General features: G+C 48.6%; 1 protein-coding gene across 1 annotated transcript in view; it reads right to left on the reverse strand.

The window, feature by feature from the left end:
* The window catches only part of CLCN2 (chloride voltage-gated channel 2), a 94888-nt gene extending 79895 nt beyond the window's left edge, over positions 1-14993 (reverse strand). Inside the window, exon 1 of the mRNA XM_063131868.1 lies at positions 14920-14993. Within this exon, the coding sequence (XP_062987938.1) occupies positions 14920-14973 (54 nt within the window). The 5' untranslated portion in view covers positions 14974-14993. The remainder of the gene's footprint in view (positions 1-14919) is intronic.
* Between the last annotated feature and the right edge of the window lie 627 nt (positions 14994-15620).

Below are 15620 nucleotides of genomic sequence, written 5' to 3' on the forward strand. Positions count from 1 at the left end.
GGGCTGAAGTTACAGGAAGTCAGATTCCGGCTGGACATCAGGAAAAACTTCCTGACTGTTAGAGCAGTACGACAATGGAACCAGTGACCTAGGGAGTTTGTGGGCTCTCCCACACTAGAGGCCTTCAAGAGGCAGCTGGACAACCTTCTGTCAGGGATGCTTTAGGGTGGATTCCTGCATTGAGCAGGGAGTTGGACTCGATGACCTTATAGGCCCCTTCCAACTCTCCTATTCTATGATTCTATAAGAAGAGCCATGCTGGATAAGACCAAGAATCCATCCAATCCAGCATGATGTTCACACAGTGGCCAACCAGCTGTCGACCAGGACATGAGTGCAACAGCACCCTCCCACCCATGTTCCCCAGCAACGGTGTATACAGGCTTACTGCCTCTTATACTAGAGGTTGCACACAATCATCAGGACTAGTAGATATTAATAGCCTTCTCCTCCAAGAATTTATCCAACCCACCTTTAAAGCCATGCAAATTGTTGGCCATCACCACATCTTGTGGTAGTGAACTGAGCTCTCAGTGATCACTTGCACTCATCAATCAATGCAAAAATTGCAGGCCTAATGCAGGTAAGCAATTAAAAACCCGTAATACTTAGCAAACGCTAATGCCCAAGATCAACTGGAGTAACCTAGGCAGACCCCAAATCTCATCTCCTCCCCTCCAAAAAAAAAGGGGGTTATACTTTCCAAAGATGCTCAGGCATTGGAGCCTGACAATCAAGTGCCCACCAACCACCTTTGCTCAACAAACATGGCATGCAAATGGCACCAAGACGGAACTCTTGGTCAAACTTAGACACTCCATCACAATGTGCAGAGACCCTTAAAGATCTCAGTAGGAACACCATTAATACTAGAGCTAATATGCCCTTGTCTGATCCTTTTCTCAGTAAAGAGCCGTGGGTGGGGGAGGACAAGCAAACAAAAATATGTCCTAACATACAGAGATGCCTTATGGATCCAACTAACCAAGTATTCTTCGACCTTGACCAGTGGACGCTCTAAAGGTTTTCGGCAGGGGTCTTCTCTAGCCCTTCTACTCAAAGTCCGTTTTCTGGACATGTCAGGGACTGAAAGCAGGTGCAATGGTATTTTTATTAAGTATTTGCATTTTTACAATTAAATTTTAATGGTGTGCTGTATTCGGCCTTGGTTAGGCCACATCTAGAGTATTGCATCCAGTTCTGGGCTCCACAATTCAAGAAGGACGCAGACAAGCTGGAGCGTGTTCAGAGGAGGGCAACCAGGATGATCAAGGGTCTGGAAACAAAGCCCTATGAAGAGAGACTGAAAGAACTGGGCATGTTTAGCCTGGAGAAGAGGAGATTGAGGGGAGATGTGATAGCACTCTTCAAATACTTGAAAGGTTGTCACATAGAGGAGGGCCAGGATCTCTTCTTGATCCTCCCAGAGTGCAGGACACGGAATAACGGGCTCAAGTTAAAGGAAGCCAGATTCCAGCTGGACATCAGGAAAAACTTCCTGACTGTTAGAGCAGTACGACAATGGAATCAGTTACCTAGGGAGGTGGTGGGCTCTCCCACACTAGAGGCCTTCAAGAGGCAGCTGGACAACCATCTGTCAGGGATGCTTTAGGGTGGATTCCTGCCTTGAGCAGGGGGTTGGACTCGATGGCCTTGTAGGGTTGTGGTGGACAGTTCGATGAAAATGTCACTCCAGTGTGTGGCTGCTGTACAAAAGGCATACTCTATATTAGGCATAATTAGGAAGGGACTTGAGAATAAAACTGCCAATATCATACTGCCTTTGTACCAATCTATGGTGCGACCACACTTAGAATACTGTATAGAGTTCTGGCCACCGCATCTCAAAAGTGGTATTGAAGTGCTGGGAAAAGTGCAGAAAAGGGCAACTCAAATGATCAAGGGGCTGGAGCATCTCCCCTATGAGGGAAGATTACAACACCCGGGATTGTTTAGCCTGGAAAAAAAGGTGAGTAAAGGGAGACATGATAGGTGTGTACAAAATCATGCCTGGTGTGGAGAATGTGGCTAGGGAGACATTTTTCTCCCCCTCTCATAATACAAGAACCCAAAGTGATCATGCCCGTTGGGAGATTCTGGACAGATCAAAGGAAGGAGAAGAGAAGATTGAGAGGAGACATGATAACACTCTTCAAATACTTGAAAGGTTGTCACACAGAGGAGGGCCAGGATCTCTTCTCGATCCTCCCAGAGTGCAGGATACGGAATAACGGGCTCAAGTTAAAGGAAGTCAGATTCCAGCTGGACATCAGGAAAAACTTCCTGACTGTTAGAGCAGTACGACAATGGAACCAGTTACTCAGGGAGGTGGTGGGCTCTCCCACACTAGAGACCTTCAAGAGGCAGCTGCATTCCTGCACTGAGCAGGGGGTTGGACTCAATGGCCTTGTAGGCCCTTCCAACTCTACTGTTCTATGATTCTATGGATCATAGAATCCATAGAATCAAGAAGGAAGGACTTCTTCACACGGCACATAGTTAAATTATGGAATTCGCTGCCATAACTCGATGGCCACCACTTTAGATGGCTTTCAAAGACGGTTAGGCAGATTCCTGGAGGAGAGGGCAATCAATGCTTAGCAGTCTTGATGGCTATATGCTACCTCCAGTAACAGAGGCAGTGTGGCTATGTACAGCAGTTGCTGGGGAACATGGGTGGGAGGGTGCTGTTGCACCATGTCCTACTTGTGGTTCCCTGGTCGACCACTGTGTGAACAGAATGCTGGGCTAGATGGACTCTTCGTCTGATCCAGCAGGGCTCTTCTTCTGTTCTTAAGAGGAAGAATCCAACTTGGTACACGTTCCTGCCAGTTTCCTCAAAAGGAGTAAGGCAGAAGGGTGGGAAGGTGGCTGGTTCCCATAACATCCTTGCTCAGACCAGCCAAGCCGAACGCCATCATCTCTGGAAGAAGGGGCTAGTGAGTGTGGGAAGTCTCCCACGCCCCCATCCCCACCCCACCCCCATCCCTGAACCGATTAATGTCACAAAGGCCTGTCTGTTGGTCCCCTTTGAAGGGGCTGGATAAGGCTGTTTTCAAAACCCCAAAGCCCCCATGGCTGGATGGAAGTGAGTCAATGGAGGAAGGAGCGATTCCTGCCCCTGGGCAACGGGGAGAAAAAACAGAGAGACATGTGTCGCAGGAACCAGCAGCATCCCGCCTCAGGGGCATAGACACAGCAGCTCCATTTCGCCTATCTTAGTCCACCAAGAACCCACCATGACAAAGACAGGAAGGACGGCTCAATTACACTTATATTCCCAGGATAGAAGTCGATCTTGCAAAATGGCAGCAAAAAGGATCGAGAGGAAGACGAAGTATCTTCCCAAGGATTTTTTTTTAAAGTCATCATCATTTAAACCACCATATTTCTAAATGCACAGACCCTAAGTAGCTCAGGCTTTTGCATTTAGAAGTTACATTTTTATACCATTCTGAGTGGCACGTGTTGTCCAGCTCCCACCCCATTTTATCCTTACAACAACCTTACGAGGTAGATTAGGCCGGACGTCGCTGGCCCAGGGTAGGCCAGTGAGCTTCTTGGTTACCTGGGGATTTGAACCAAGGTTTCTATGACCCAGGGTAGGCCCCTTCCAACTCTCCTATTCTATGATTCTATGATTCTATTTAGCCCTTATCACAACTACTGTTTTCCTGCTACAAATTCAACCCTCCTTTCTGTTTCCTCTGTGGCGTTTAAAGTGTGAGTTGCAGGAAGAAGAGTTAGTTGATATAGGATCACAAGTAGGGCCCAAAAGTGCTTGATTCAGAAACTATATTCAGGACTCTAGCTTTTTAAAAGCACCTATTGCCAACTAATAATCTGGCTTTTTAAAAGCACCTATTCCCATCTAATCCTAGCCAGTCCCCACTACTATGTTGATATGGTTGTGATGTGTCATATTCTCTGCTACGGGACACTTTGGCCATGATGACCCAGTCCTGTGGATCTTGCTGATATGTCTCTCATAGGGATGCATGAGAATTTAGTTTCTGTTTGCAGATCATGAGAACATGTCCTGTTGGCAATCCCAAACACGAAACCAAGCGAAAGTGCTTTTTTTGAGAAATGTTAGCGAATTTCCGAATTTGTGATTGCATGCAAAAATGCTTCCCCCCCCCCCATTTTTTTAGTGCACTTTGAAATGCACATTTTTCAAAATTGTACATTTACTTCTTTAGTCAATGGGGGAAGTGTGCACTTTTGGGTTATGTGCACTTTTCCCAACTGAATGAGCTGAAAAACATGTTGAAAATGAAAATGGGAAATGAGCTGAAATGAGCGTCGAACTGTTGTTTTGGACAATTTAGGTGAGCATGAAAGTAACTGGTTGTCCCATCTTTAATCTACTGCATCAGTCCTGGAATCCTTCTGATATGTCTGTTGCACCCAATAGCAAGAATATTTTTGCATGTATATAGCCCTTTAGGCTATTCAAAACACTACATACATTGTGGATGTGTGTTGTGAGTGTACTGAGAACACAGTGGAAATCCCAAAGGAGCTGCATCCAGACTGAGTTAGTTGAACTTAGTTACCACTGAAATAAATGAGGCTTAAATCACGCCTAACTTGTCCCATTGCTTTCAATGGGACCAACAATCTGCTAACATAACCTGGACCTATTCGCCAAACGCTTGCTGGAACAGAAAAGTTTTCCCCTGCCTCTGAAAACACGCCAGGGAGGGAGCCAGTCTAGCTTCCCTGGGAAGAGAGTTCCATAGCTCTGGAGCAGCCACCGAGAAGGCCCTCTCCTGCGTTCCCACCAGGCGTGCCTGTGATGGTGGTGGGACTGAGAGAAGGGCTTGCCCTGAAGTTCTTAAAGCATGGGCAGGCTTGTAAGGGAGAATACGGTCTTTCAGATAACCTGGACCCGGGCCGTATTGGGCTTTATAGGTCATAACCAGAACTTTGAATTATTCCTTCTCTATTCTTGTTTTCCTAAACTGAAACCATGTCTTCCCCTAGTGCCCCAACATTGTGGCTCAGAATGATGGGAATCATAGTCCCAACACCTCTGAAGGTCACCAGTTTGGGAAAGGCTGGTGTATATCCATATATACAAATGATACCTGCTGAAATTATCTTTTCTATGCAACTATTAAAGATACAGGAGCCCTGTCCTCCTTGTCATATGGTCACTCTACTCTATTCATTTAGGTTTCCGTCAAAACAGTGGTTTCCCCTCCCAACTAGAGGTGTGACAATAGCATAGCAAAGCTCAGGAGACGGAATGATCACCGGCAAATACTGTAGCGATTTGTCACTGTGCTTATCTTGTATGTATTTAAACTTCATATAGAATTGTGACAGACTGTACTGTTTGCATTTCTTGATGATTGGGGCTGCTGCCCCATACCTGTGTATGCGTGTGCTTGTACGTGTTTATATCTGCCAGCTGAAGACAACACTTCATGCATCGGATCTGTGGTTTGGTCCACAAAAGCTCGAGCTACACTAAACTGGTTAGCCTTGTAAATGCACCCCCCAACTTGTTGTTTCTGCAATTTATTTTTATTTTCATTAGGTTTTATTACACGGGGTTATATACCACATTCAGGTGAACTATCAAAGCGGCTAACATAATAATAATATAAACATAAAAAGATAGCAATAAAATAATCACCAGTTGAGAGTAAATCTATAAATATACTGGCTGGGCAAACCTGCATGAAGGACTGTTTTAAGAAGTTGTCTATAGATCAGAACAGAAGATACCTGCCTAATGCCTCAATAAATACTACAAGATTTCCGGCAAAAGACACATAGAATCATAGAATCATAGAATAGCAGAGTTGGAAGGGGCCTACAAGGCCATCGCATCCAACCCTGCTCAATGCAGGAATCCACCCTAATCATCCCTGACAGATGCTTGTCCAGCTGCCTCTTGAAGGCCTCGAGTGTGGGAGAGCCCACAACCTCCCCAGGCAACTGATTCCATTGTCGTACTGCTCTAACAGTCAGGAAGTTTTTCCTGATGTCCAGCTGGAATCTGGCTTCCTTTAACTTGAGCCCGTTATTCCGTGTCCTGCACTCTGGGAGGATCGAGAAGAGATCCTGGCCCTCCTCTGTGTGACACTCTCCCGTTTCATCAGTGGCCAAGACACACATAATATGTGACAACCAAGCACCTTGTTTTCGGAGTACAACTGCAGAGTCATGGAATGTGAAGCTACGAAGCTGCACTCCAAATAGAGGCAGACCATTCGCCCCCAACCTGGTGATATCCAGATGTTGTTAGACTACAATTCCAGCTGGGAAGGGCCTTAGGTCAGTGGTAGAGCACCTGCTTTGCGTGCAGAAGGTCGCAGGTTCAATCCCCGGCACCTCCATGTAGGGCGAGGGAAGGATCCTGCTTGAATCCCGGAGAGCCATGGGTTCAACAGCACCTGGAGGACCACCCATTCCTCACCCATGGAGTAGTGGGTTGGCCGGACTAATGCAGCACTTCCACAAAGTGATCTGTAGGTCTCCCACTACTGCAGAGCTCTGATGGGCAGCGGCTACCTCTCCCCCCAGACTCTGCAACTAGAAATCCTTTTAATTTAATAGGGATAAATGCCAAGTTCTACATCTAGGAAAAAGAAACCAAATGCACAGTTACAAGATGGGGGATACTTGGCTCAGCAATACTACAAACGAGAAGAATCTTGGAATAGTTGTAGCTCACAAGCTGAATATATGAGCCAACAGTGTGATATGGCTGCAAGAAAGGCAAATGCTATTTTGGGCTGCATTAATAGAAGTATAGCATCCAAATCACGTGAAGTACTGGTTCCTCTCTATTCGGCCCTGGTTAGGCCTCATCTAGAGTATTGCATCCAGTTCTGGGCACTACAGACAAGCTAGAGCGTGTTCAAAGGAGGGCAACGAGGATGATCAGGGGTCTGGAAACCTATGAAAAGAGACTGAAAGAACTGGGCATGTTTAGCCTGGAGAAGAGAAGATTGAGGGGAGACATGATAGCACTCTTCAAACACTTGAAAGGTTGTCACACAGAGGAGGGCCAGGATCTCTTCTCGATCATCCCAGAGTGCAAGACACAGAATAATAGGCTCAAGTTACAGAAAGCCAGACATCAGGAAAAATGGCTCTCCCACCCTAGAGACCTTCAAGAGGCAGCTGGACAGCCATCTGTCAGGGATGCTTTAAGGTGGATTCCTGCACTGAGCAGGGGGTTGGACTCGATGGCCTTATAGGCCCCTTCCAACTCTACTATTCTATGATTCTATGGAGATGCCAGGAAACCAACCCTGGACCTTTACATGCAGAACCTATGCTTTCCCACTGAACTGTGGTTCTTCTTAGGTTGCACAACCCTGAGCGCATGTGTGATCGCCAAAGGTTTTTGGAAGTAGCACCACTGACAGTTCATAGCTTTGTAAGACATACGCCAGCCTTCCCCAACTTGGCAACTTCAAGATGTGTTGGACTACAACTAACACCATCCTCCAGCCAGCTAGGGGAGTTGTAGTCCAGCACGTCTGGAGAGCTCTAGGATGGGGAAGAATGAAATATACACTGGACACAGGCAAGGGCATAGGGAGGAGGTTGCTTCTGATCATTCTTCCTAGAGAAGCCCCGAAACCCTCTCCCTTCCATCATACTGCAAGGACTTTGGACCAGATGGGTGCATTTTCTCACTAAGCCTGAAGGGTCCATTGCTCTCCAGACCCCAAGGACCTGGAATACTTTGCCAGCTTTCAGTACTGAAATGTTTTGCCAGTCTTCAAGCATGCCAAAAAGCCAAAAGCAGACAAAAATTATGCTTTTCTTCCATTTTTTTTTAAAAAATTCAACACATTTCATTGAATTCCAAGACAATATTTATAGACTTACATAGTCCCTGTGTCTATAAATGTGAGTCTATAAATATTACATATTGCTGTGGGTTTTCTTAGATTATCCTGAAGAAGGACCTGTGTGTGGTCCAAAATGTGTTGATCTATTTTCACTGAATAAAGCCTTCTTTTTGTCTACTGCTCTGCTTTTGGCTTTTTGGCATTCGTTGTGGGGGTTCCCTTTGTGTTGGCTTCAATCTCCAGGCATGACGCACGCAAACACGCACGCTCCGTCAAGTCCAGAGAGCTTGGGGCAGGAAGTTCAGGACAAGGATGGGATCGGGACTTCAATGCTTTGTCTCTCTTCTGTGGTAATATCCTATCTCAAAACATGGCAAGAAGCTCCAACAGGCGTCACTCCTTTGACCACAGTTCCACACCAGCCTTAAGAACATCAAAAAAGCCCTGCTGGATCAGACCGAGGTTCCATCTAGTCCAGCACTCTGTTCACACAGTGGCCAACCAGCTGTTGACCAGGAACCAACAAAGCAGGACATGGTACAACAGCACCCTCCCACCCATGTTCCCCAGCAACTGGGGCATACAGGCTTACTTGGATACTTCTTCCTCTAAATAGTACAAGGTGATATCCATGGGGTCATCCCATGTTATCTTCAAAACAAACCTTCTAGGTAGGCTGTGCTACTCAACTGATTGGGGTGTAGTAGTCAAAATCCAACATTACTCCCATCCGGAACACTAGCGTGGTACTATTCATTTCCCCCAGCATTCAAAGCTGATTCACGCAACCAAAACATGGCTTGCATGTGTGAATGGATGCACTGCCCTTGCGAGTTTTCAACATCCAAGGAAGAGTCTTTTCCCTCAAGGAAGTGTTCAAACATGAAGGCTTTGCTATGTGTATTAATTACATTTATATTCCACTTTTCTTCCAAGAAGCTCACGTGGTTCTCCCCTCCCCGCTACCCTTACAAACAGACTATGCCATACATGGTTCTCCCCTCCAAACAACCCTGCAAGGTGGACTACGGCAAGAAACTGTGGCAGATACAATCCCATCCTGTGGAGATTTGACCCTGGGTCTCCCTAGTCCTTCTCATTCTAACCCAGCCTTCCCAAGCGTGTGCCCTCCAGATGTTTTGCACCACAACTCCCATCATTCCTGACTATTGGCCATGCTAGTTGGGGGGCAATGGGACTGAAGTCCAAAATATTTAGAGGGCATTAGGCAGAGGAAGGCTGTTCTATTCACTACATCAGAGGTGGGCAGAAGGTAGATCTCCAGATTTTTTTGGACTTCAACTCCCAGAAGCCCCTGCCAGCATGGCCAATGATCAGGAATGCTGGGAGTTGGAGTCCAAAACATCTCAAGAACAACTTTCTATCCATGCCTGCACTACCTCACTCTAGCTCTCAAGCCCTCCTATAAAACCCAAAACCAGCTCAACCCAAGAAAAGATTGACCCCTTGATTGTGTTGACGGTGTACACTTGCTCTAAAGTAGCCTTCCCTAACTTCTGCCCTGTAAATTTGGGGGACTTCAACTCCAAGCAGCCCCAAGCAGCTTGACCAATGGACAGGAATGCTGGGAGGTGTAGTCCAAATCATCTAGGGGCCATCAATTTGGGGGAGGCTGCTCTAAAGTCTGGTAATAGGGAATAGTAGATAAGTAGCGAGAAGATAATGAGCTAAAGATGGAAGAACTGAGCCTCCAGCATTGACTAGGGAAGGGTCTTAAAATAGTGCTGAGATTTCGGGTGGGTGGGAGGATCATGACAGGAAGGAACAGAAAACCAAGGCGTGACAGCAGGAAACTAGACAGGCCCGCAGCTACACAATTATGGAGCTGGAGGGACTGATTACAAAGGAAGATTAAAAGAGCTAAATCTGTCTAACGAGGGTCCCGTGCCGCATATGCGAAGAGAAGACGGCGAGCCAGCAGTTGAATGGTGTTAACATGGCATAACATGGGAAAGCATCAGGAATGCTTTTGGTAGGGTGACCCTGTGGAAAGGAGGACAGGGCTCCTGTATCTTTAAGAGTTGTATAGAAAAGGGAATTTCAGCAGGTGTCATTTGTTGGCATGCAGCACCTGGGGAAATTCCCTGTTCATCACGACAGTTCAAGCTGCAGGAGCCCTGCTCTCTTTTGTATCTGGTCTCTCTAGCTATACTCCTGCAGCTTTAACTGTTGTGACGAAGAGGGGATTTCACCAGGTGCTGCATGCATACAAATGACACCTGCTGAAATTCCCTTTTCTATACACCTGTTAAAGATACAGGAGCCATCTCCTTCTTTTCATGTGGTCACCCTAGCTTTTGGGAAACTCAAAAGTGGATTTGGGAAGAACAAATTTAACACAAGTTTGAGGTGGTGGAGGAGGAGGAGGAGGAGGAGGAGGAGGAGGAATCCCAGCTGGAGAAGTAAAGGCCAGGAGAAGAGCTACACAAATTTATGCATGGTGTGGAGAATGTGGACAGGGAGACATTTTTCTCCTTCTTTCAAAATGCTAGAACTCAATGGGGTCATCCCATAAAGCTGATTGGTGGGAGATTCAGGACAAATAAAAGGAAGGACTTTTTCACACAGCGCAGAGTCGAACTATGGAATTCACTACTACAAGATGTGGTGATGGCCACCAATTTGGGTGGCTTTAAAAAGGGGTGGGATAAATTCCTGGAGGAGAAGGCTATCAATGGCTACTAGCTCTGATGGCTACGTGCTGCCTCCAATATCAGAGGCAATAAGCCTGTGTGCACTAGTTGCTGGGGAACATGGGTGGGAGGGTGCTGTTGCACCATGTCCTGCTTGTTCATCCCTGGCCAACGGCTGGTTGGCCACTGTGTGAACAGAGTGCTGGACTAGATGGACCCTCGGTCTGAACCAGCAAGGCACGTCTTATGATTTTAGAAGGTGCCAGGAGCTCTGTTCTCTCAGTGGGGGGATGGATCTAACAGCCATTCTTCGCGTGACGACGAAGAAGATGGCATAATTTGGGACAGTATCACCGCCAACTCCAGGCATATGTTGTGTTTTATAAATATTCCCCACATGAATCCCCCCTGTTTTGTAATTTAGCACCACCAAGGAGAAAAACGATGTGGCGCCTTCCTCGATGAACTAGTTTATCTCAAAGAAGGCGCTTTTATTTACACAGGAGAGCATTCAAAAGTACAGACCGTTCTGGGTTCTACTGTAGCCGTTGGCCTGTGACGCAGCCTCCCAGAACCTTGTGTCGTCCAGATGTATTGGGCTACAATTCCTATCATCCCCAGTCAGCACGGCCAATTTTGAGAGCTGAGGCAGTTGTAGGCCAAAATATCTGGAAGACCACAAGTTGCCCACCAAATCATAGAAGTACCCATATACATTTCTCCAGGAGGGGAAAAAAATATCAGAGGGGGGATTTTGAGGAGGAAAGTGGTCAGAGGAGAAAGGGTTAAATAACCCTCCACCTATGTGTTAGTCTTCTTCTCAAGACCGTAGCCTCCACAGCTGTTTTTTTTTTGTTTTAGTTGGGTTTTTTAAACTGACACCCAACATTTTTGGGAAATGATTTGAGTGTACGAATGAATCTCTGTCCATCTTGTCTGGTACTGTTCACCCGCCTATATCATAGAATCATAGAATAGTAGAATTGGAAGGGGCCTACAAGGCCATTGAGTCCAACCCCCTGCTCAATGCAGGAATCCACCCTAAAGCATCCCTGACAGATGGTTGTCCAGCTGCCTCTTGAAGGCCTCTAGTGTGGGAGAGCCCACCACCTCCCTAGGTAACTGGTTCCATTGTCGTATTGCTCTAACAGTCAGGAAGTTTTTCCTGATGTCCAGCTGGAATCTGGCTTCCTTTAACTTCAGCCCGTTATTCCATGTCCTACACTCCGTGCAGCTATCGTGTCAGCTACCCCAGGGTTCAGCCTGGCTGCCTGAGATACTGCACATCCCCAGGACTGAACCAAAGATCTTCTACATCTAAAACACATGTTCTGCACTAGGTCCTTGCCTCATTATTATTTTTTTAAAAAATCCCTACATAACTGTCATCCTCTATATAATTCTCACCCGCCCCAAATTTAAATCAATAGGCTTTCTGCTGGTGGCTATAGGACGAGCGTTTCTATATTCAACTCTTTGGGCAGTGTGCAATTAAAACTATAAAGTACTATAACTATACAATAAATTTAAAACGTTAGAAGTTTAAGACTGCAATAGAAAATCAGATAAATTAGAGCCCGGGGAAAGCATGTGTGAAAAGCTATGTTTTCAGGAGGCGATTAAAGGATGTTACATTTTCTGCTCTATCAGTTCAGCTTGGTGCATGAGAAAGAAGTTGGAACAGGGTGCCTGGATCGAGTTTGCTGTTTCCAGGCCTGCTTTCATAAAATCACAGAATCGTAGAGTTGGAAGGGGTCTACAAGGCCATCGAGTCTGACCCCCTGCTCAAGGCAGGAATCCACCCTAAAGCATCCCTGACAGATGCTTGTCCAGCTGCCTCTTGAAGGCCTCTAGTGTGGGAGAGCCCACAACCTCCCTAGGTAACTAGTTCCATTGTCGTACTGCTCTAACAGTCAGGAAGTTTTTCCTGATGTCCAGCTGCAATCTGGCTTCCTTTAACTTGAGCCCGTTATTCCGTGTCTTGCACTCTGGGAGGATCGAGAAGAGATCCTGGCCCTCCTCTGTGGGACAACCTTTTAAGTATTTGAAGAGTGCTATCATGTCTCCCCTCAATCTTCTCTTCTCCAGGCTGAACAGGCCCAGTTGTTTCAGTCTCTCCTCACAGGGCTTTGTTTCCAGACCCCTGATCATCTTGGTTGCCCTCCTCTGAACACGCTCCATTCCAGCTTGGCTGCGTCCTTCTTGAAGTGTGGTGCCCAGAACCGGACGCAATACTTTTATCACTTGTAGAAGGGAGGGCCAATCTGTGGGTCTCTAGGCCAGCGTTGCCCAATTTAGGGCTTTCCAGATGTGTTGGGACTGCAACCCCCAGCATGCCCCAGACAACACATTTGGAGGGCCCCAGGCTGGGGCTGGCTCAATTGAATACAGTGGACTCAGCAAACATGCATAGGATTGCACTGTTAATTGGTGAACTTTCCAAAAATGAGAAGTAGGGGAAATTATTTCTTTTATGGAAAGGTGAAATAATGCATTGCTCTGATTAAGGATGGGCCTTGATGAGGCATGCCTATCAATGTATGTCATTCTCCTTTCAAGCTCAACTTGCTCAGAATATTTTGCGCTGGGTTAAGGGACTAAAATAAATGTCTGAAGTCCCTAAACGCCAGGAAACAAATTTGTTGGAACACTTTAATGATCCTTTAAAAATGTTTTTATTTTTATTCTGGGGGTGGTACTTAACTACTTCGAAGTTGCTTCAAAATGTAGTACGTAAAGGCACAATCCTGTGATTATTTAGACAGACAAAAGTCCTACAACTCCCAGCATCCCCCAGCCATATATAGGACTGCCCCCTTAAACAGCTTTTTAAGGGGACAGTCCTATATATGTGGTTCAACTACTTTTACAGCGAAATTCCATGCATGTCTCCTCAGAAGTAACCCCCACTGAGTTCAATGGGGCTTACTCCCATTGTGGGTGGGGGAGGATGGGAGTTGTAGCCCAATGCACCAATTTGGGGAAGGCTGGGTTCGTGTCCCCACTCAGAAAGAGGCTCACTGAGCGAGCATCTCTCTGCCGTACCCTACCTCACAGGGCTGTTTTAATTTATTTAACAACCTATTTCGATGCCAGCCCGTCAGATCAAACTTTTCAGGACGATTTACAAGAACCGATCGCACATCACATCACAACACCCTAACTCATCACAGCACTTGCGAGGGAAATATGCCTGGGGTTAAAACCCTGGGGAAATAAAAGGGCTAAAAGACACTCCTGTCGGTGCCCAGCTTCCCCAGGGAGAGTGTTCCACAAGTGAGGTGCCACAACCGAAAAGGCCCCGTCACTTCAGATGGGGGGGGGGCAGCAGCTCTTCGCCTGCAGGCGCTGGTGAGTTGGCAAACTCACACAAGTGGTGCTCAACTTGGCCGGCATCCATAAATAACAGCCTGGTCCCAAAATGCCCTTAGGCACCCTTGCTTTCCTCCATCACCGATGTCCCAGGGCTCAATCCTCACAGCACGCCTAGAGCAAGAGGGGGCCCTGCCTAGCCTTCGTCCCTTATTCCTAGTGAGCCTGTTGCATCACTAGATCCGTGCTGGCAAAACCCCTACATGATCAGGACCCCCACCACTGGCATGCCCACCCCCACCGACTCCTAAAGGTGCTCCTTTTAATGCCTGCGCGGTGCCTATGATTGTGGCAAGACCTGGCAGAGCCCACAACCTCCCAAATCCCTTCCAACTCGTCCCCCAACCCATGCCCAGCACCCTACAGAAAGGATGCCAAGGACACGCCCCCCCCCCCCCCCCCGCCTTGTGTCCTTAACCCACGGCTTATTTCTTTCTTTGGAGAGTTGTGGAGCTCACCAAAGGCTTGGAAACCCAGCAGTGCCGGGCTTGCCTGCGGGAGCGGGTTTGGGCTGTGGCATTCAGAACAAACTTTGGGGAAGGGACACGTCGCAGCGGCAGAAGGTCCCGGGTTCGATCCCCGGAATCTCCGCGTGGGGCTTGGGAAAGGCTCCTGCCTAAAACCCCGGCCAGCCCCGTTCTGATTCGGGCTCAGGCAGCCCCCTCTGTCTCCGCGGAACCTCCTAGTTTTCTTAACGTGGCAGAAACGTGTCTGTCTTTTAAGGAGCCGCGCCACTCTTCCGTCGTTGTTTGGAGCGGCGAGAGGAAGGCGCTCTCCCCATGCTCAGAGGCTTCGGACGGCCAGTTCTAACACAGTCCTCCCCCTCCACCCCCACCCCCACGCGTTTCATGACCCGGGGCTGCCACCACCTCGGCAACCGCAGCAGGCGGGAGGTTTCGGGGGAAGGCAGGCGCTCTGCACATGGTCAGAACCACTCTCTCCGCCCTGAGCGCCTAGCGCTGCAAAGCGACCCTGGGGCTAAACCCTGGCTCCCGAGAAGCCCGTCCCGCGGTGGCGGAGGGGCAGCTGCAGAGAGGGCGTCCGAGCGCCTCCTCGGCCGGCTCACTCACCAGCGTCTGCTCGTACTGCAGCGCCCGCTGCTCCAGGCCGCCGTCCGCCGCCATCCCGGCCGCCTCTCCAGGCGCCCCGCTCCCCGGCCAGCCGCTGCTCTCCAGGCAGACCCGGCAGCGCCTAGCTTCCTCGGCTCCGCTCCGCTCGGTTCCTCTCCTCTCCCTTCTCCCTTCTCCCCACGCCCCCAGCACGGGGCGGGACTGGACTGGGCTGGCTGGTCGGGGCAGGCCCGGGGGAGGTCCCGCGGCTGCCGCTCCGCCTCCGCAGGGGGAAGGCGCTTAAAGGAGCGCCCGGCGCCCGCGGGACGCAACGGGGACGCGGGTCGGAGAAGGCGCCTCCCGGGGCAGCCGGAGACCCCCGGCCCAGGCTGCGCCCCGCCCCGCTCGGGACCAGTTTAGCCCAGCCCGGATTCAAGTGGGGTGGGAAACGGCGCCGTTTGCGCCGCGGTCCCCATCCGATGCACGTCCGATCGGGCCTTCCTGCCAGCTCAGCAGCGTGTATCGGATTGGAGCCAGGTTTACTCGGGAGTCAGTCGTCCCGTTGAATCCTCCGAGGCCAGGAGCTGCCAAGGCTTGGAGCCTTCGTCAGTTGGGACATAGGGCGTGTGTCTGTCTGCCTGCCTGTCTGTGTGTGTGTGTGTGTGTGTGTTAACAAACACGTGTTAATGAATTATTTTGTGGCGTCTGCAGTCAAGCCAGTC

This window comes from Elgaria multicarinata, chromosome 8, assembly GCF_023053635.1.
Source record: "Elgaria multicarinata webbii isolate HBS135686 ecotype San Diego chromosome 8, rElgMul1.1.pri, whole genome shotgun sequence".
In the NCBI taxonomy this organism is placed as follows: domain Eukaryota; kingdom Metazoa; phylum Chordata; class Lepidosauria; order Squamata; family Anguidae; genus Elgaria; species Elgaria multicarinata.